This window comes from Musca autumnalis, unplaced genomic scaffold, assembly GCF_047663935.1.
Source record: "Musca autumnalis isolate F117 unplaced genomic scaffold, ASM4766393v1 scaffold_9, whole genome shotgun sequence".
In the NCBI taxonomy this organism is placed as follows: Eukaryota; Metazoa; Arthropoda; class Insecta; order Diptera; family Muscidae; genus Musca; species Musca autumnalis.
The window spans coordinates 845999-867434 of NW_027412450.1; the positions used below are offsets into that span (position 1 = coordinate 845999).

The following is a 21436-nucleotide window of genomic DNA, read 5'->3' on the forward strand; positions in this document are numbered from 1 at the left end:
CTTCTAGAAACTGCAACTCCAACGTTCTCTTTTGGTTGGCAACATCATTGTATTCTGTGTTGACAGTATTACTTTGTTGTTGGCTATTTGCTGGACTATAATACGATGTATGTTGCTGCAACATTGTTGCTGGTTGATTTTGTGTAACGTATATTCCGTTTGCGCTTGAGCATGATCTTGCTTGTTGAACGAACTGCTGTTGGTGTTGTTGTAGCTCACCCGTTGGTTTCATTATGCCACTGCTTGGTGTGCTGCCTTTTGTTGATGACGTCATTATTCCCCCGCTGTACGTGTTATGCGGCGATAAAACAATCGTTGTCAATAACTGCTGTTGTCCCGATGGTACTGTTGATACTACCCCACTGCATATTGGTGGGTAGATTGGCATTGTTGCTTGACTATACAAAGACGTGCTACTTCTGTCGTCGCCACTTACCCTTGTATATTCTTGTGTTTGTGTCGATGCTGCATTAGTGCTTGTATCTACTGCCACTGGTGTTGAACGTTGTTGTACATTACTGTCGGACGATATGGTAAATGCACCTCCTTCCATGGCTGCAATCGTCTGCATTTCCAATGTTGAGGAATCTAATACAAACTCCGGTGGTGTACTGTAGTTCTGTGGTGGTGGTGACAACTCCTGGGTCATGTTCTGTGCTGACGAACTCGCCAGTTTTGCCACACACGATTCGCAATTCCAATCGAGGTTCTGTATTTCATCACCTACCTTTGCACAATCGTAGTGGCACCAACCGTTGCAGGTGTCACACCGAACCATTCTGTCGTTATCCACTTTTCGGCACATAACACAGCTTCGAGTTTTCTTTTTTGCTGGCATCTTGCACTTTCCTTCTTACTGACCTGTTTGAATTCCTTTTCCTTTTAAGGCTTCTTCAGACAGTCAGGATCTCAATTCCTGGGATATCTTCTAGTCCAATCTTGACGATGTCAACCAGGAACTTCCCATACAATTTTGAAGAATTGTTGCAGTCGGAGAACTTACTAGAAGCCTGGTTAGTTCCTTTTGAGAGCACACCAAAGACGTTTGGGTTATTTCTTATAATGGTTTATTGTGAATTCAGTTTTACAGGTTGATATGAAATAAAGCTTATGGTAATGACAAATTAATTGTTGATTGGTATGATGATGGATGTACGAATTCAGTATTGGTGAATTGAAAAGGTGATGAAAGATGATGAAATTTGATGAAAGAGTTAGTGAGTGAGTTGGTAGGTAGGCTTCAAAATTGTATGAACGCACGGCTTCTCTTCTCCCGAACAACTGGCAAAAATTCAAATGATGAAAGTCTTATGCCAGACTATGAAAATTTTAATTGAAAACTCTTTGTCATTTTCTTCTAAAATTTCATTGACATTCACACACGTATATGAAATCAAATGAAAATTTTGATATTTCCATTGATTTACATTGGTTTGAGAGTTACGAATTTAAACACAAAGAATAATTTCCGATTACAGAACCTTGTGTACAGAGTTTCACCCCCTTCACACCTCTTGCCTATAAACTCATTTTCACGTACATGAAAATTTTCATAGTCTGGCATAAGACAAATAGATTTTGACATTTACATGTCAAAGATGATTAGTTATTTTCAACGGCGGTAATGTTACCCCTAATCGGCGGCAACAATAAGCTTTCTCTAGCATTGTTCCTTTACGTTCAAGAATCTTCAAGTTTTACAACTTTTTACTCGAAAAGCGTTCGTTTACTTCAGACACAATACAATTGATATGGGAGCAGTTTTAAACTTTTACTACTTTTGCCGGTTTCACAATTTTCAGAAGTAAAGGAACAGACCATATGGCTTTTGATCAAATTTTAACACAAATTTCCTCTCTGTGCACCGTGTCGCAGTCACAATTCTAACGGCTGATAACTTTCTCTAATGAAATCGATCGGCGTTGTGAAATCAAATCGGCCGACCGATTTGTTTGTCGTCTGCTTCAGTTTTCGATTCCGTGGCTTTGTTGATCAACTATCGGAGAACGCGCCCATTGCGTTTTTTTTTTTAAATTCAACGAAAATGTCAAGAATATCTTTAACTAATATATCAGATAATCAATATAAGTTTCAATTCCGAACAACGCTATATTACTTTGATAAATATGGACATAATGAACCACCAAAACAATTTTATTCTGATTCAATTACAATTAATAGTACAAATGGCAGAACCGAATGGAAATTGGTGGTAGTACAAGATTATTTTGATAGATATGAAGGAACTGAAAAATTCGATATTTACATAAAATTGCTCTCATCCAGCGACAAGGACGAATTATTTCAAGTTACGATATCCAGAGAAAACAAAATTTTCACTAAAAAGATAACAACAGACATAAATAGTAAAATGCGTTTAATGTCTTATGATATTGTATATAATTATGAAGATGATGATAATGGATATAAAGAAGGTGACGATATAGACCACGATATTAAGGTTGATATAAAACCCTTATACAATACTTTAGCATGCCTCAGTCTTCAGAATGATTTTGCCAACATTTTCGCCAGTAAAGAATTTTGCGATGTAACTCTTGTTGCAAAAGATGGAAGTGAATTGAAAGCCCACAAAGCAATATTATGTGGCCGCAGTCCAGTGTTCGCTGCTATGTTTCGCAATAACTTCCAAGAAAATAAAACAAATCGCATACGGATTGATGATATGGATGCTGAAGTAATTGAGGAAATGTTAAAATTTTTGTACACGGGTGGTGATATATCGGGAAAATTTGCAGAAGAGCTCTTTATTGCTGCTAACAAATACTCGATATTGGATTTGCAAACAATGTGTGAAAATATTTTAATTAATACAATGAAGGTTGCTACAGTTGCTGATATACTTTTGTTGGCCGATCGTCACACTAATGAACATCTCAAAACCAAGGCAGTAAAGTTTATAGTAAACAATATTAAAACCGTCGCAGAAACGGAAGGCTGGAAGAAGTTATGTCAAACTGACCATGACTTGTCTAGGCTAGTTTTGGATGAAACCGAAAGAACTGCGAAAAGACGGCGGTTTAGCGGTGATAGATACGTACGGTATAGTAGTGATAGTATTAGCAGCATAGCATCCTACGTACGTTATAGTAGTGATGGTAGTAGGGATAGTAATAGCAGCATAGAAAGCAACGGATTGCCGAATCTATAGTATATATCACTGTGTGTGTTCTACCCCAAACCAACAAAAATATACTCTGAATACTTTTTTATGTTTTTTTTTTATTAATGATCTGTTTCGTGACACTATTTTAGACAACATATATGTATGTTTAAACTAATGGACTATAATATATATATATATATATATATATATATTAATTTTCCATTGATAATTCTGTTTTGTATAAATAAATATCACATGATTCATAAAAATGAACCAATTCCAAATATGAGAAGTAGCATTTCAATGAAGTAGCATTTTAATATATATCAATGCTGAGGACGCATATGTTCCACCCCACATCAAGCTGAATTTTTTCTCTTTATTTATTTAAACTAACAAAAATATCACACTCTGAATACTTTATGTTTTTTATTAATAATCTGTTTCGCGAACTACCTATTTTAGACAACATATGTATATGTTTAAACTAATTAATGGACTATAAAAAATGTATATTAATTTTCCATTGAAAACTCTGTTTTGTATAAATAAATATCACAAATAAATACGAGACGTAGCATTTGGGACGACGTTGTCAACAATTTTATGCAGTGTATAATTTAGATATGGTGTAGTGGGTTTCCCTAACTAATTTTTCAGTTACCAACAAAATTAAAACGCAATATTATGAATGAAAATTATCGGATATGTTCTGAGACACACTTCACCTCTCACTTCACGATTCAAGCATTTTGTTCACCCTATTTACTCTTACACTATGCAACACTGGGAACAAATTTCCTTTAGAGGCACCTGGCGGAAAAAATCAGCATTATCCCCACACATAGCCCATTCTATTCTGATTCCAACGATGTATAATTTTTGTCCCGGAAATGTATACCTGCCGAGATATAGGCCTCGAAAATTCCGGAAATCCCTATGTTAGTTAGACTTAAATAAATTTACTAAACTCGTATCGTATGAAAATTTTATTATTACTGGTAACTCTTGTGCCAGACTATGAAAATTTTCATGTACGTGAAAATGAGTTTATAGGCAAGAGGTGTGAAGGGGGTGAAACTCTGTACACAAGGTTCTGTAATCTAAAATTATTCTTTGTGTTTAAATTCGTAATTCTCAAACCAATGCAACGCAAGGGAAATATCAAAATTTTCATTTGATTTCATATACGTGTGTGGATGTCAATGAAATTTTAGAAGAAAATGACAAAGAGTTTTCAATGAAAATTTTCATAGTCTGGCATAAGACTTAGTCTCGTCTCCCCCAATACAATTATATGGGGGAAGTCCACACTTCCCGAGAAATAGGTCAATGCAATTTTTTTTTCAATTTTTTCCCTAAATAGCCGGCCTTCGGTCGGGGATTTAAGACTTTCTCCTATGGGCAGGTGTAAATCTCGGGAACGGGAACAAAATTTTCTCCTAAATTTTCAATTTTTCTCTAAATAGCCAGCCTTCGGCCGGGGATTTAAGACTTTCTCCTATGGACAGATGCAATCCTCGGGAACGGGAACAAAATTTTCTCCTAAATTTTCAATTTTTTTCTGAATATAGCCGGCCTTTGGCTAGCGATTTAAGACTTTCTCCTATGAACAGATGCAATCCTCGGGAACGGGAACAAAATTTTCCTCTAAATTTTACATTTTTTTTCCAAATAACCGGCCTTCGGCAGGGTATTTAAGACTTTCTCCAACGGATAGATGCAAATTTCGGAAACAAAATATATATTATTATATATTATTTACTGTTGTGTTCGGAGAGACAAGACTTACCTGTAATTACAAAATTTTAACACGAATTGAGTTTAATAAGTGTGTTTAACTTAAGTCCAACTTGGGGTTTTGATGGAACTTTCGAGGCCTACATCTCGGGAAGAATACATTTCCGGGACAAAAGTTATACACCGTTGGAATCAGAATAGAAAGGGCTACTATGGTGCAAATATGGTCTTCCGACCTTAGTTGCCTCTAAAGGAAATTTAAGCCGGGTTTTGTCCTGTCAGATCCAGTTCGGATTTTATGGCCTCATCTAAACCGGATTAAAACTACACTTTTTTGCATTTATCAGGCCTTTATCTCAGAAACGAATAGGAGTTTGGCCTTGATGGCTTTAGCAATATTGTAGACCTAGACTAGTTGAACTTATCTGTTGCACAGGCCACATAAGAAAACCTTCATCTAGGGCATCAAAATCGATCAAATATAGAAAATTTTACATAATTTCTGGAATTCTGGTACTCCAGCGAATATTTTTCCAAAAGAAAACATTAGGAAAAAATTAACAGTTTTGGAGATATTGTGGGAAATTTATACAAATTATTTTGAAATTTGATGCAATAAATGTAGTTTTTCGAGTTCATTTTTTCCCAAATATTTTATTCTTGTCCTTATCTACAAATTTGCTTCAAAGGTCAGAAGAAGATTCGCATTGATTTCAGAGATATAGCCCCAAATTTCTTTAAAAATTCAATATTTAACCATATTTAGATGGGGCCATAATATCCGAGCTGGATCTGACACAACAAACCCAACTAGGGGTTTTTGTCGTTTGGGTCTGTACTTTCAAAAAATCCTCAGTTCGAATTGTTTGCACAAGATTACCCTAAAAATGTCGCACAGTGTTATTATTTGCGAACTTCTTAGGGCTAAGATTCATTAGGGTATTTAAAAAGAAGAGCACACCCTAGTCCGTCCATAAAATACTCGAAAAGTAATCGTAAAGTGTTTGAAAAAAATGCTTGAGGCGTGAAGAGAGAGGTGATGTGCGTCACAGAACATACCCGTATAAATAAAAGCTGAAATCACTTTTGCTATCGGTAGAGTTTAGCGATTACCTAATTATTGTCGCCTAACTTACAGGAAGCAATCTGATCGTCTATTAAGACACCCTCTCTATGAAGATCGCCTTATTTCCGTCTATAAAGATTCCCGCCAGATCGTCTATATTTAGTATACAACATCTCCCTTTATATATGTATTTCAAGTTTTATTTTATTCTATATTTGTTTTCCACAAAAATAATAATCAGCCTTATTACGGTTGGCGTAGTCGTATCCAAAATTGCAAGTTGACGTGTCGAAACGACTGATTGGTATTATGAATATATTCGTCCTTAAAAGCTAAAATATCAAGTTTTAAAGAATTCTTCTGGTAAAAAAATTAATAGATCATGTTTAAGCCATGATACAATAAGACATCTTATGTTACCAAAAACGGCAGTTGCTGCTACCTTCTTATTGTATCATTGTTTAAGCTTTTAATCCAGAAGAAAAACCAACCCCACAGTTTTTACAATCAAAATAATTGTTTGGCGTAGACGTTTTTGCAGTCATTGGCGTAATCGCTGTCGTATCACGATAAATTTACGACAGCGACAATTTTTTTCTCATTCAGAATTAATGGGTCGATTCCGTATTGCGAGGCGAGTCACGTCGCGCCGTCTATCGTCTCTGTGACAAAATTTAAAAAATGCACTACGTAAAGCGATAGCATATAATCGTCGATAACAAGTTATCGGTGATGTAGCGGAGCGATTTTTGTTTTGATTTCAATAAATTAGAAAAAAAAAATATCAGAACAAGTTGTACACAAAAGTTATAGTTTTCTAAAATGATAAGCTCAGTGGAACTATTTTTTGCTGACAGTGAAGAAGATATAGTTAACGTAGTATCTATCAGTCGACACTTAAGAGATAAATCTAATCCTTTAGAATTGTCATCAGTATTGCGAGTTTGTTTGGTTTCCAACATTCATCAAAATAATTGTTAATTTTTTAGATTTTAAGCCTATTTTCGGCTTCCAAAAGACGCTGTTATTTATTTATATTGTTACGGAATTAGGTTTAACTAATCTCCGTGTAGACGTTGTTTTATTCCCCGATACGATTTGTACCAAATAAAACAGGGTTCGTTTTAGATTACGTTTCTACAATGCTTTATTTACTTTATTACACTTATTCAGAACCGAATTTAATTACAAAGCACACAGCATGGTACAAATACACAGGTAGCCGCATCGGCAATTGTTGGCAACATAAGATGTCAAAATTTGACATCAATTCAATGCAATTGACACATTATGTTACCATCAGCTGGCATGATAATGCTACCTGTATTATTGTACCATGGCACACAGCAAGTCTCTAGTTAGCACGCAGCTCTTATTTAACCGATCTGTTCAGTTCGACGCTTAAAACACAACTATTTATACCCCAAAGTCTCCCTGTTCTAGAGTCCTCAAGAAAACATATGGCAACGTCTCGAATCTGTGCAGCGAACACACAGACGCACATTCGCACTAAGCGAACAACCATACTCACATACATACATGGGGGAATACAATTGGACGACAAGCACAGTAATGACGTAACAACAACAAACAAGTGCAAAGAAGTAACAAACTAAACAATAATTACATGATCATGGCAAAACAAAATAAAAGCACATTAATGAAAGGTAAAGTAACATCTAGAATAATGAAGAGAGTTCTACATGGTAGTTGTTGTTGCTAAAGTCCCAATTTACATTAGGCGAGTTTACTTGCGGCAATTGTCAGTTTGGTGGAGAGAGAGGTGAGGTATATGGTAACCCTTTGCCTCTCAACACCCTCTCTCACCCACAAACTGACAATTGCCGCAAGTAAACTCGCCCAATGTAAATTGGGACTAAATAAAGTAACTGCGTAATAAAAACTTTACGTTACAATTCAAATTTTTAAATTAACGGAAATTAAACTAAACTAACTTAAACCTTTCAGTTACATTCGTAACAATATAGTAGAGGTATTAAAATAGCTGTAAAAAACCCACAGATCAACAGCAATACATCAACTCCTTAAAGTGAGAGCTGCTTAAAGATTGTTTGCAGAAGGAAGCTTTCAAAAATCCCATGGCAATGTCTTTAACCTCGGGATGGCTCAGCCCACATTGTCAATGGTATTAAGCGAAGTTCTGGAGTTAATAGAGGAAAAAATTTGGATTGTTTCCAAATTAACAGAAAGGGAAAATCGTCAAAATAAAAACTATTTTTATCCAAAAACAAATTTCCCGGGCGTTGTCGGATGCATTGACGGAACACACGTACATATAATGGGACTAAAGGAAGATGTTCGCCATTTATGTCTGAATAGAAAAGGATAATTAAGTTTAACCGTTTTGTTGGCAAGTACGTTGTCAATTTCTACTTCATTTTGAGGTTTTTCATTTTTCACCTCAGCAGATTGCCTAATTTCACTGTTATTATCATCCCATGTCTCTTCTATTCCGTAGATCGCTCCTGCAGGATTTGAATATTATTATTCATCTTATTTTGCGAAATTTGTTTTCAATTTTGTTTTTTTTTTTTTTTCAAAATAGTCTGGCTTAATCCCATTGTTGCAGGGGTGCCAAGTTGGTGGTTTTCCCGCTACTTGTGGTGATTTTTGACGTACAAAAACCACTGTTTTAGCAGGAATGTCAACTGTTTTAAGGTAAAAATCGCTACAGACCTATGGTGCGTATGTGGCTGTAGCGATTTTTACCTCGGAACAATTGGCATCCCTGCATTGTTGTGGTTTTAATATTTTAAAACAACTATTTTATTAGTGGAAAAGATTTGGCATTGTTCGCCAAGGGGTAAGGCAGGAAATACTATAGTTTCGATCCACGACACTGGATCTCATCAGTTCCCTTGTTTCTTGTTTGTGGATATTCTCCACCGAAGTTATTTTTCAATAACTTCTTCAACAAGAAACTTTTTATACCCAAACATCAATCGCCAGCTCGAAGTATAAAGGTAAGCAAAGAAAAAAGTTCAATGAGAAGTTTTTCCTTGGCAACCTCGTACAACTCCGACGAAAGTGTCTGCGAAAACAATTCAAACCTCTTCCACTTGTATGTGTCGTCGAATTTCGACGAATGCACACACCAAAATTTGGTTGGTCTGCTTTACAGCAAGAACAACACACGTCGTGCCAGTGTCTTCAATTTGAAGCATTGTGGCGTTTTTTTATTGGGATAGCGTTTGCAATTTTGTTTTTTCAAAATAGTCTGGCTTAATCCCATTGTTGTTGTTTTAATATTTTAAAACAACTATTTTATTAGTGGAAAAGATTTGGCATTGTTCGCCAAGGGGTAAGGCAGGGAATACTATAGTTTCGATCCACGCCAAAGGATCTCATCAGTTCCCTTGTTTCTTGTTTGTGGATATTCTCCACCGAAGTTATTTTTCAATAACTTCTTCAACAACAAACTTTTTATACTCAAACATCAATCGTCAGCTCGAAGTATAAAGGTAAGCAAAGAAAAAAGTTCAATGAGAAGTTTTTCCTTGGCAACCTCATACAACTCCGACGCAAGTGTCTGCGAAAACAATTCAAACCTCTTCCACTTGTATGTTTCGTCGAATTTCAACGAATGCACACACCAAAAAGGTTGTGTGAGGTTGCCAAGGAAAAACAAGGGAACTGATGAGATCCAGTGGCGTGGATCGAAACCATAGTATTCCCTGCCTTACCCTTTGGCGAACAATGCCAAATCTTTTCCACTAATAAAATAGTTGTTTTAAAATATTAAAACAACAACAATGGGATTAAGCCAGACTATTTTGAAAAAAAAAAACAAAATTGCAAACGCTATCCCAATAAAAAAAAAACGCCACAATGCTTCAAAGTTTTTAATTTTGTTTTTACAGCTTTCGCCTTTTTCTTCTGTTTTTTGTTCATCTTTTTCTTCATTATCGAATAAGTGTCAAGCAAATGTCGAAAACCCAGTTCGACCATTTTGTGCCTGAAGAAATTTGACTGACAGCCTGTGGTAGAAGAGAAAGGCATATTTGCACTCTCTCCTCTCACTCTCTTAAAAATTGCTGCCAGTTTTACCACTTTTTAGGGTTAAGGAAAGCTTTGCAGGTTAAAAATGGTAACCTCGGGTAAGTAAAGGAACACAGCTAACTCTTATGTTACACGCTGAAACTTTCATACGAAACTTTCCCATTATTTTGGCGTTCCTAGGTCGAGTTCCCCATTACAGTGATTTCATAAAATTACTTTTGTATGGAACTCGATCTATGAACGCCAAAATAATGGGAAAGTTTCGTATGAAAGTTTTAGTGTGTAACATAAGAGTAAGAAAATTTGTAACATACGGTAACTATAGGTGTGTCTTTTTACGTGATAATTTGTAATAATTATTACGAAATGTTACTAAATGCTGTCTTTTTACACAAAAGTTCAGTAAAAGAGAGCGAAGTGAGAGAACAATTTTGGCAGTTGTTTGCTGAGAAATTGCTAAAAGTTGCTGAAAGAATTTTTCCCAGCAACATTTACCAAGTTCGATCAGCTGTTTTTAATCATCTGCTAATGGTTAGCTGCACAATGTTTATCTTATTTTTGTGGAAAAATACTATAAATATTACAATTCACCTATATTTATTGATTGTTTTATTAATATATTAATTATTTTTTATTTATTTTGCTTAAAATTGAAGAACTTTTTCATTGCTTTGGAGTTAGTTTTTCTTTCATGCATTGGGGCCAATGTTTTTGTTTTGCTTATCAACTGTTATCTTGCTAAAGTTTACTAAATGCTGTCTTTTTACTTTTTTCTCTATTTTCGTATCAAAGAGTAAAATCACTCTTACTCTCTGAAAAGAAGTTACTGAATAATTATTACTGAAAAAGTAAAAAGACACAACTTATGTTATCATTTCCCTTTTGTTCATTTACGAATATCAAAGACATAAAATATAACAAGATGGGACATTTACATTGCTACTATACATCGGCAGATGGCGCTGGAGGTCTAACATAATGTTATGTTCCAATATGGTGACATAAAATTATGTTATACTTGTTTTTGTTGCCGTCGTGTTCTGTTAGTTGTCTGTTATACACAAATACCCTCTGTGGTTTAATAGTAAAATTGAACTGCATTATGCACTATGTCTAATCTTTACAGTTATATGTCTTTGCGAATATGCCAGCCCATGATGCCGATTTCTATTCGTGAATATCAAAACCTAACTGAAAAATGTCTTTTGTAATCTCTTAATAATACCGTATATAAACTTTTTAGCTAAATAAAAGTTGTTATTTGCCGGGAAATTGTCCTAAAAGTACGTTAACTGTCGGTTTTGAATGATGTACTCCCCTTTCGCCGTCACAATTCGAGCGGCTGACATCGTTCTCTAATGAAGTCGATCGGCGTTATGAACCAAATCGATCGACGGATTTTTGTCGTCTGCTTCAATTTTCAATTTCGTGGCTTTGCCAATCAACTACTCCCAACTTAACTATTGGAACGCGCGAATTGTTTTCTTTAAATTAAACGAAAATGTCTTTAACTAAATTATCAGATACTCAATATAAGTTCCAATTCCAAACATCGCCATTTTACTTTAATAAATATGAACGAAATGAATCACAAACTCAATATTATTCTGATTCAATTGCAATTAATAGTGCAAGTGGTAGAACCAAATGGAGATTGGTGGCAATACAAGATTATATTGATGAAGATGATGATGATACTGACAATATCGAGATTTACATAGAATTACTCTCAACCAGCGAAAAGGACGATACACTATTTCAAGTTACGATATCTAGAGAAAACGAAATTTTTACTAAAAAGATTACAACAGATCTTATAGACAGTAGAATTCGTTTTATGGCTTATGAAAATGCATACTATGATAATGATAGTGATGAATTTAATGAAGTGACAGACCACGTTATTAAGGTTGATATAAAACCCTTGTACAATACTGTAGCATGCCTCAATCTTAAAAAGGAATTTGCCAATATTTTGGCCTGTAAAGAATTTAGCGATGTAACTCTTATTGCAAAAGATGGTATTGAATTGAAAGCCCACAAAGCAATATTATGTGGTCGCAGTCCGGTGTTCGCTGCTATGTTTCGCAATAACTTCCAAGAAAATAAAACTAATCTCATACGAATAGATGATATGGTTGCCGAAGTAATTGAGGAAATGCTAAAATTTTTGTACACAGGTGGTGATGTATTGGAAACATTTGCAAAAGATCTCTTTATTGCTGCTAACAAATACTCGCTATTGGATTTGCAGATAATGTGTGAAAATATTTTAATTAATACAATGGAGATTGCTACAGTTGCTGATATCCTTTTGTTGGCCGATCGCCGCGCTAATGCACGTCTCAAAACCAACGCAGTTCAGTTTATAGTAAAGAATATTAAAACAGTCACAGAAACGGAAGGTTGGAAAAAGTTATGCCAGACTGATCATGACTTGTCTAGACTAGTTTTGGACAAAACCGAAAAAAATGCGAAAAGAATGCGGTATAATAACAGCAGCTTTGGAACCTACGTAGAACCAGCCACTGGCCGAAACTCTGTGGTTTCTGGTAATTCCGCTACGTAAGAAGAACCCGCTTCCGTGGCATTGCCGATGGTGTATCAATACTGAAGACATCAACACATCAAGCTGAATTTTTTTCTTTATTTGAATCATGGTAAAACAATTCTACCATGTAAACAAAAACAAAAATATCAGTCTCTGAATTCTTTTTATGTTTTTTTTTTTTAACAATCCGTTTTTGAACTATTTTAGACAACATATACATACATATGTCTAAAAAAAATTAAAATACAATAATACTATTCTATAAAAAATTAATATTAATTCCCCTTAAAAATTCTTATTGTTTTGTATAAATTAATAAATATTACATGATTCATAAAAATCAACCGAATCCAAATATGTGAAGTAATGGTTGGGGGATTGACGACATCACATACGTACTTCCCCTATAAAAAAGAGCTGGCAAAATATCTATAGCACAGTCGATATAGATTTTTTTTTTTTTTTTGGTAATATCGATAATTATCTTTTTCTATCGAAAGATGTGTATTCTAGATCTTTCTTAGAGTTGCACGGTTTTGGAACTTTTTACCACATGAACTACGTATTTTTTCTCACACTAATAATTCTTTTCGTTTGAAAATCCTTAGACACATTCAAGGGCTACTTGAACAATAATATTATATATATATATGTATCTATATGTCACTCTTTAAAAAATCAGCACATGTTGAGTTACTACTCTTTGGACATTTTTTTTGTTCTTGTTTTTCTTTAATATTTTATGGCTGGGGAGCCGAAAAAATTTATATATCTGCATTTAAATAATAATTAATTGTTATATATGCTATATATATATATATGCTATATATATATATATATATATATATATATGCCTTACTTATGTCACACATTAACTATGGATTTGAAGTTTTTACTGGTACTGTGGGTATCCACCTGAATAGGGTAAAGCGGCTAGTAAATGCAATAACCCGGTTCGTCTACAACATTCCTAGAAGAAATCATGTGTCAAGTTACGTCATAAGATTTCTTGGATGTACGTTCAACAGATATGTGCATTTTAGGAATTTGATTTCATTCCATAAAATAATAAACCAGTCTCTTTATATAGTGGTTTTAGCTTTGGTCGCTCGTTCAGAAACCCGCAAATTCCTATCCCAAGAATTTGGAAAAACGTATTTAGAAGATCATTTTTAGTACGAATAGCTCGAAGCTGGAATCGTTTACTGTCAGAGTTACGGGTTTTCTCTCATTCTAACAATCTTTTTAAGTTAAAACTTCTCCAGTTCGTTTGTGGCCAAACCAGAGATGGTCTGTATGACGATTTTTTAGGTTTTCGACTGTAAGAAAGTTGTAAACGTCGAAAACGTCATATACCCGTAGAAAACGTATAAAAAGTAGTAAATGTCATAAACCTCAAAAAATTTATGTTACCATCATATTTTTCACTTAATATTAATTCTGCAAGCCTGTCTTTGTTATTGAAGAGGGTCCGTACCCTTTTTGAAAATAACAGCATATTTTTATTAATATTTTAATTTTTAAAATAACTGACATAATTGAACAATAAATTGGATTACGCACTTAGTACGCCATCTACAATATATTCCGAACACTACCACTACTTTACGTAGATTCAAAGAATTTGCGGGTGAAGTAATAAACAAACATATGTATAATGCCCATATAACATAAAAAATATATATAAAACGTACATTTTAGAGTGAAATCTTTTTATGCCTGTTTTGTAATAAAATAGGATCTCAAAAAATAATAATAAAATGAGTTTTATTATTATGGAAAAACATCGATTTTTAGGATATAAAATTCATTTGTTTATTCTGTCAAAAACCTTGTTTGTTTGGCTAGGTTTACGACGTTTCCGACGTATGTAATATACGTCAGAAATGTATGTCATATACGTCATCATTGTAGACAGACCATCTCTGGGCCAAACTAGCCGGGCTAGGCACTTTGATTTTTATGACTACTGCTGACTAGGACTTATTATTTGATTAATAAATTCTTTCTCAAATTTTATGGTTGGGGAACCATATTTACTCATATTTACTTATATTCTTTGATGTTTAATTTTATTATCTTACTCTTTTATTTTATTATCTTACTCAGTTGAATTATACTTTGTAATGTTTTTGGCCTTGATGGCTTGTATTACAAAATGAATTAAATAAATAAATAAAATAAATATTAATGTATTTAAGTAAATTAATTGAATTTATTATTTTATAACTCAGGTTTTTTTGTCTTGAGATACGTTTATTTGGCCATTGAGGCTTTGTATCATGTATGAATTTTGAAATAAATAAATAAATATTCGGGTATGTGATAGAGCTGGCAAACCATCGATATTCTCAATATTAGTTACTCTTGTGCCAGACACTTAAAATAACACATGAAAATATTTTAGCTTTTAGGAGAGAGCGGAGGTGAATGAGCTCCCTTTCTCCCTTCTTACCCATGGTACAATTACAAAGGTAGATGCCTCAGCCCAGCTGATCGAATCTAAAACGTCAAAAACTACGAATTCGCCATGAAAAAATCAAAACAAAAAACCATATGATTTGGTAAGAAAGAGATATCATGTCTACACTTTATAGACAAACACAAGCGATAAAAAGAGACAACAAGAGACCATTTGGCGAAAATTTTGACAATTCACATTACAAAAAAAGTTGCTTTGTTGTAGCAATTCGCCGATGCATCTACCTTTCTTATTGTACCATGTTCTTACCCATAAGCTCAAAACATTTTCATGAAAATTTTCATAGTCTGGCACAATAGTTACTTTTGATATAATATTTTAAAATATCGATTGCTATCGATATTATCGTTAAATTGTCAACTACATTAATTTGGAGATGAAAATGGCGGAAATGTCAATGCTCTTGACATTTTGCACAAGTAGTTCACAGAAATGTAAAGAAGAATAAACAATTGCTTTCATTTTATAAAAAAGTAAAAAAATACATTTTTCTTTTCGCAAAATTTGTACGTGTGACTACAGGCTTACTTTCTCACACAAACAAAACCGAAAAAAACAGCGAAATTTCTATTTATTTCAATGAATTTTAGGTTGGGGGTTTTTGTTACGATAATATCGATAGGCAAATCCATCTATCGATATTTCATTTTTAAAATATAATCGATTTTATCGATAGTGCCATCGATTTTTTGTCAGTTCTACTTAACACCTTTCTATTCCACCGTGTCGCCGTCACAAATTAGAACGGCTGACAACTTACTCTAATGAAGTCGATCGGCGTTGTGAAATCAAATCGACCGACCGATCTGTTTGTCGTCTGCTTCAATTTTCAAGTCTGTGGCTTTGTTGATCAAATATCGGAGAACGCGGCCATTGCTTTTTTTAAATTCAACGAAAATGTCAAGAATATCTTTAACTAAAATATCAGATAATCAATATAAGTTCCAATTCCGAACAACGCTATATTACTTTGATAAATATGGACATAATGAACCACGAAAACGGCATTATTCTGATTCAATTGCAATTAATAGTACAAATGGCAGAACCGAATGGAAATTGGTGGTAGTACAAGATTATCTTGATAGATATGAAGGAACTGAAAAGTTCGAGATTTACATAAAATTGGAATCGGCCAGCGACAAGAACGAATTATTTCAAGTTACGATATCCAGAGGAAACAAAATTTTCACTAAAAAAATAACAACGGACATAAACAGTAAAATACGTTTTATGACTTATGCTATCGTGTATAATTATGAAGGTGATGATAATGGATATGAAGAAGGTGATGATATAGACCACGATATTAAGGCTGATATAAAACCCTTATACAATACTTTAGCATGCCTCAGTCTTCAGAATGACTTTGCCAACATTTTCGCCAGTAAAGAATTTTGCGATGTAACTCTTGTTGCAAAAGATGGAAGTGAATTGAAAGCCCACAAATTAATATTATGTGCCCGCAGTCCAGTGTTCGCTGCTATGTTTCGCAATAACTTCCAAGAAAATAAAACAAATTGTATACGGATTGATGATATGGATGCCGAAGTAATTGGGGAAATGTTAAAATTTTTGTGCACGGGTGGTGATATATCGAGAAAATTAGTAGAAGAGCTTTTTATTGCAGCTAACAAATACTCACTATTGGATTTGCAGACAATGTGTGAAAATATTTTACTTAATACAATGAAGGTTGCTACAGTTGCTGATATCCTGTTGTTGGCCGATCGTCACACTAATGAACATCTGAAAACCATGGCGGTTAAGTTTATAGTAAACAATATTAAAACCGTCGCAGAAACGGAAGGCTGGAAGAAGTTATGTCAAACCGACCATGACTTGTCTAGGTTAGTTTTGGACAAAACCGAAAGAGCTGCGAAAAGACTGCGGTATAGCCGTGAAAGTGATAGTAGTGATAGTAGTGGTAGTAGTGATAGTAGTCATAGTATTAGCAGCATCGGATCCTACGTACGTTATGGGGATTAGTAATAGGGATAGTAATATCAGCATAGAAAGCAACATGGGATTGCCTTTTTATAGGGTATATCAATGCTGAAGACGCATGTGTTGTACCCTTCATCAAGCTGAACTTTTTTTCTTTATTTAAACCAACAAAAATATCATACTCTGAACACTTTTTTTATGTTTTTTATTAATAATCAGTTTCGTGAACTACATATTTTAGACAACATATATGTTTAAGCTAAGTAATGGACTATATAAAATGAATATTAATTTTCCATTGAAAACTCTGTTTTGTATAAATAAATATCACATGATTCATGAAAATCGACCAATTCAAAATATAAGAAGTAGCATTTTAATATATATCAATGCTGAGGACGCATATGTTCTACCCCACATCAAGCTGAAATTTTCTCGTAATTTATTTAAACTAACAAAAATATCACACTCTGAATATTTTTTTTTTGTTTTGTTTTTTTTTTATTATTATTATTATTATTAATCTGTTTTCTGTACTATTTTAGACAACATACATACATATCATGGTGTAAGAAAGAAGGTGATACAATAATAGCAACCTATGTCTTCATTTGCTGTCAAAACATATTTTTAATTAAAAATAAATAACAAATATTTCGCTTTTATAAAAAATATCTGTGTACAACATCTTTGTTTAAGCTTCGCGAATAATATTTTAACGTTTTCTTCTAACTTTTGTGGATATTTCGGGCAAAAAAAATTTGACAGCAAATGAAGACTACAACCTAACGTCAACTATTGGATCACCTTGTTAAATTCGCCTTGATACATATGTATATGTAATTAATGGACTATAAAAAATGTATAATGATTGTATTAATGATTCATAAAAATCAAGCGATTCCAAATATGAGAAAAGTAGCATTTGGGACTTTGTCAACTATTTTATGCATAATTTAGATATGGTGTAGTGGGATCCCCTAACTAATTTTTCAGTTACAAAAAAAAATTAAAACGCATTATTCTGGTTTGTGACAGAAAACTATTCGACTCGTTTACGCATAAATCGAAATCGTATACAGTGGAACATCGATAATTCGTAATCTTCGATAATTTGTAAGAAACTGCAGGTCCCTTGAAGCCATTTCCTTTGCATTTTAACCCCGCTAATTCGAAATCCTTGATACATAATTCGTAAAAAATGGACGGTCCCTTGGATTACGAATTACATATCGAAGTTCTACTGTTTGAATTTTGTTGAATATTTTAATAAAATTGAAAATTCATTTTAAAAATATTTTTCAAGTAAGGGGCTTTCGCGAAGAAAAATTTTATATATCATCAAAAGTACTCCGAATATAAACCATTTCGATTCGGCAAATCGATTCCATTTGGTTTTCATCACATACCTGATTATGAATGACAATTTTCGGTTATGTTCTGATACACGCTTCACCTCTCACTTCACGACTCAAGCATTTTGTTCACACTATTTACTCATATTTTTTGCAAACTTTTTAGGGCTACCATTCATTAGGGTATTTAAAAAGAAGAGTACACCCTCGTCCAACCATAATACTCGGAAAGTGATCGTAAATTGTTTGAACAAAATACTTGAGACGTGAAGTGAGAGTTGAAATGTGTCACAGAACATAGCCGTATAAATAAAGCTAACATCACTTTTGCTATGCCCGTAGAGCTTAGCGATTACTTAATTATTGTCGCTAACTTACAGGAAGTAACAATTTATTGACATTTGAAAATTTCCACAGAATCGTGCTACTGATCGTCTAATAAGACACCCTCCTCGTTCTCTATGAATTCTAAAGAAATAGATATTCCCTAGAAATATACAACAGAAGAATGTTGTATCCACCTTTACGTGGCAAGAATTTTCAAGTTTTACCACTTTTTAATCGAAAAGTCTTCTTTTCCTTGATGTAATATGCTGTTTATATTATAGCCTTTTGCAGGGTTAACCTTCTTTATGAGGATTTATTTGAAACATAAGCAATGGAATTGACATTTGAAACCCAGTGGGTTTGTTAAATCCGATTATATATAAACGTACTATAAGCATACAATTGATATGAGAGCAGTTCAAAACGTTTACTATTTTAGCCACTTTTACCACTGTTAAATGTAAATGAACAGACCCAAAAGAAGAAAATAAATAGTCTGTTCCAGAACTGCAAGAATCTACAAATTTTTACCCTATTTTCGTTACTATGTAGGAAAATTGTTATCGTAGTACAAATTTGTAGATTCTTGGAGGTTCTGGAACAGACCATTTACATATATGTTTGTTTTTGATATTAGCTTCGTTCCCGTACTTTTTAATGGTAAAACTCGTAAAAGAGAGAACTGCAAAAAATTTGTTGTCACACACAAGTTTTTTGAAATATTTCGGGAACGGAAAAATGGAAAATACGTCAAAAAACTAGGGATACACAAGTCGATTTTCGAGTAATCGATTCCTCGATTCTTTGATTTAAAGAATCTAATAATCGGAATCGGGTTTTGACTTCATAGAGAACCGAAAGATCGATTTTCTATAATGATTCTTCGATTCTTGCAGAGGGAATCGATTGATCAATTCTGTTTTGACTTTTTGATGTACCACGAAAATGAAATATACAGATTGCATTGGTAAGAGCAAGACAACAATATTATATTATTTGTTGTACTGATGAACAAAATTAATCTAACGGTACGGCAGTGTTAAACGCGAGGCATTGTACACTAAAACGTTCACATTTTCAACTAAGGAGTCATCTCGATCGAACCATTCTTTTATCCAAGTGAGTTCTAAGTAAAGCGGGGTACACACGATCAGTTTTGACTGTCGATTTTTCCGAAATATATTTTGTGGTTGTCTGACAGAAGTGAACGACCACACTGGCCGATTATTTGAGAAAAATTCACAGTCAAAATTGATGGTGTGTACCCCGCTTAAGAATCAAAGGATCGAAAGATCGATTTTTGATTCCTACGCAAGAATCGAAAAATCGATTTTTGAGTTCTAAGTAAGAATCAAAAGATCGAATGATCGATTCTTGAGTTCTAAGTAAGAATCAAAAGATAGTAAGATCGATTTTTGCTTGGTAATACGTATCCCTACAAAAAACTGGAACAAATGTCAAAGTCGGCGTATCAGCCAATCAGACGCCGGCAACCATGTTAATATTTTTTACTCGCCCAAATTTGCCGTGTAAAAAGTTGTTAAAGAGAGCGTCATTCAGCGCCATTTTTGTTTAAAGAGAAGTGAACATTTTACAACTTTTTTGTGTACGGGAACGCTTTTTCGAGTAAAATGTGTAAAAGTCGTAAAAATTGTAAAAACTTTTTAGTTCTGGAACACAGCTATTGTTACCATGTGTATGTTTTGCATTTTTTACATCTACATGTTGTACACATATGGTCTGTTCCTTTACTTTTGAAAATGGTAAAACCGGTAAAAGTAGTAAAAGTTCTAAACTGCTCCCATATAAACTGTATGGTGTCTTAAGTAAAGGAACGCGTTTCAAGTAAAAAGTGGTAAAACTTGAAGATAATTGAACGTAAAGGAACAGAGCTATAGTGTGACCCCTATAAAAAATTTCATCTATCAAAATGATGTGTGATGCTTGGTTTACATTCGGCGTCGTTTCGTGATTTCGAAGGCTTTTCGTGATTTCGCGCGGAATCATGCACAATTTATCATGATTCCGCATACAAAAATTAAATCATCTCATTTCGTGATTTCAGCGAAATCAACATCGAAATCACAGTACACATGATATAAAACCCTGTTTTTGCCTAAAAAAGTACCAAAAGTTGCAACACTTTTCACGTATCATAATAAACAAGGTAGATGGTCAATCGCTGCAACAAAATATTTTAGTACCAATATGTATTTGTAAACAATGTGAAAAAATATTAAATTGCTTTGTTACAATGATATTTTTCATTGTGTTCCCATACTTTTTAATGGAAATGTTAGAAAAAAGGGCGAATTGTTAAAAATTGCTTCCCCATACAAATTTCTTAAAAAATACGGGAACGGAAAAATGACGAAAATTGCAAACACTCCAGCATAAATGTCAAAATCAACGTATCACCTATCGTATAAGATGCAATGATCATGCATGCTGCTAGTTTCTACTAGGCCAAAATTGTACGGCGCTATTTTTCTTTAAAGAGAAGTGCAAGATTTGCTAGATTTCGGAGTACGGGAACGCATTTTTAGCACTAAACGAGAAAACTATTGCAAGTACTAATATTGTGCAGGTTCTGAGCACAACTTTTATCTATCAAAATTTATTATTATGATGTAACGATAAAATCATTTTTTTTTTATTTTTTCATTTGTTAGTACTACACACAGTACGATATATAGATAATTTTACGAAAATTTTCCAAATAAAGTTGTAAAGTTCTATATTGTCGTATATTTTTGATGATTAATTCAATTTACAACAACTTGTTTTGAAAATTCATGTTCGATCAGCTGCGCATATGCTT

The 21436-nt window shown here is 33.7% G+C and overlaps 1 protein-coding gene across 1 annotated transcript; it reads left to right on the forward strand.

Annotated features, from left to right (window-relative positions):
* The first annotated feature begins 2371 nt into the window (after positions 1-2371).
* LOC141388249 (speckle-type POZ protein-like) lies at positions 2372-3172 on the forward strand. Its single transcript, XM_073958270.1, has one exon. The coding sequence runs from the start codon at positions 2372-2374 to the stop codon at positions 3170-3172; it is 801 nt and encodes a 266-aa protein (XP_073814371.1).
* Positions 3173-21436: the final 18264 nt, after the last annotated feature.

What these genes read in the sequence shown, in the direction of transcription:
- LOC141388249 (XM_073958270.1), top strand. Translation starts at nt 2,372, where the DNA reads ATGCGTTTAATGTCTTATGATATTGTATATAATTATGAAGATGATGAT.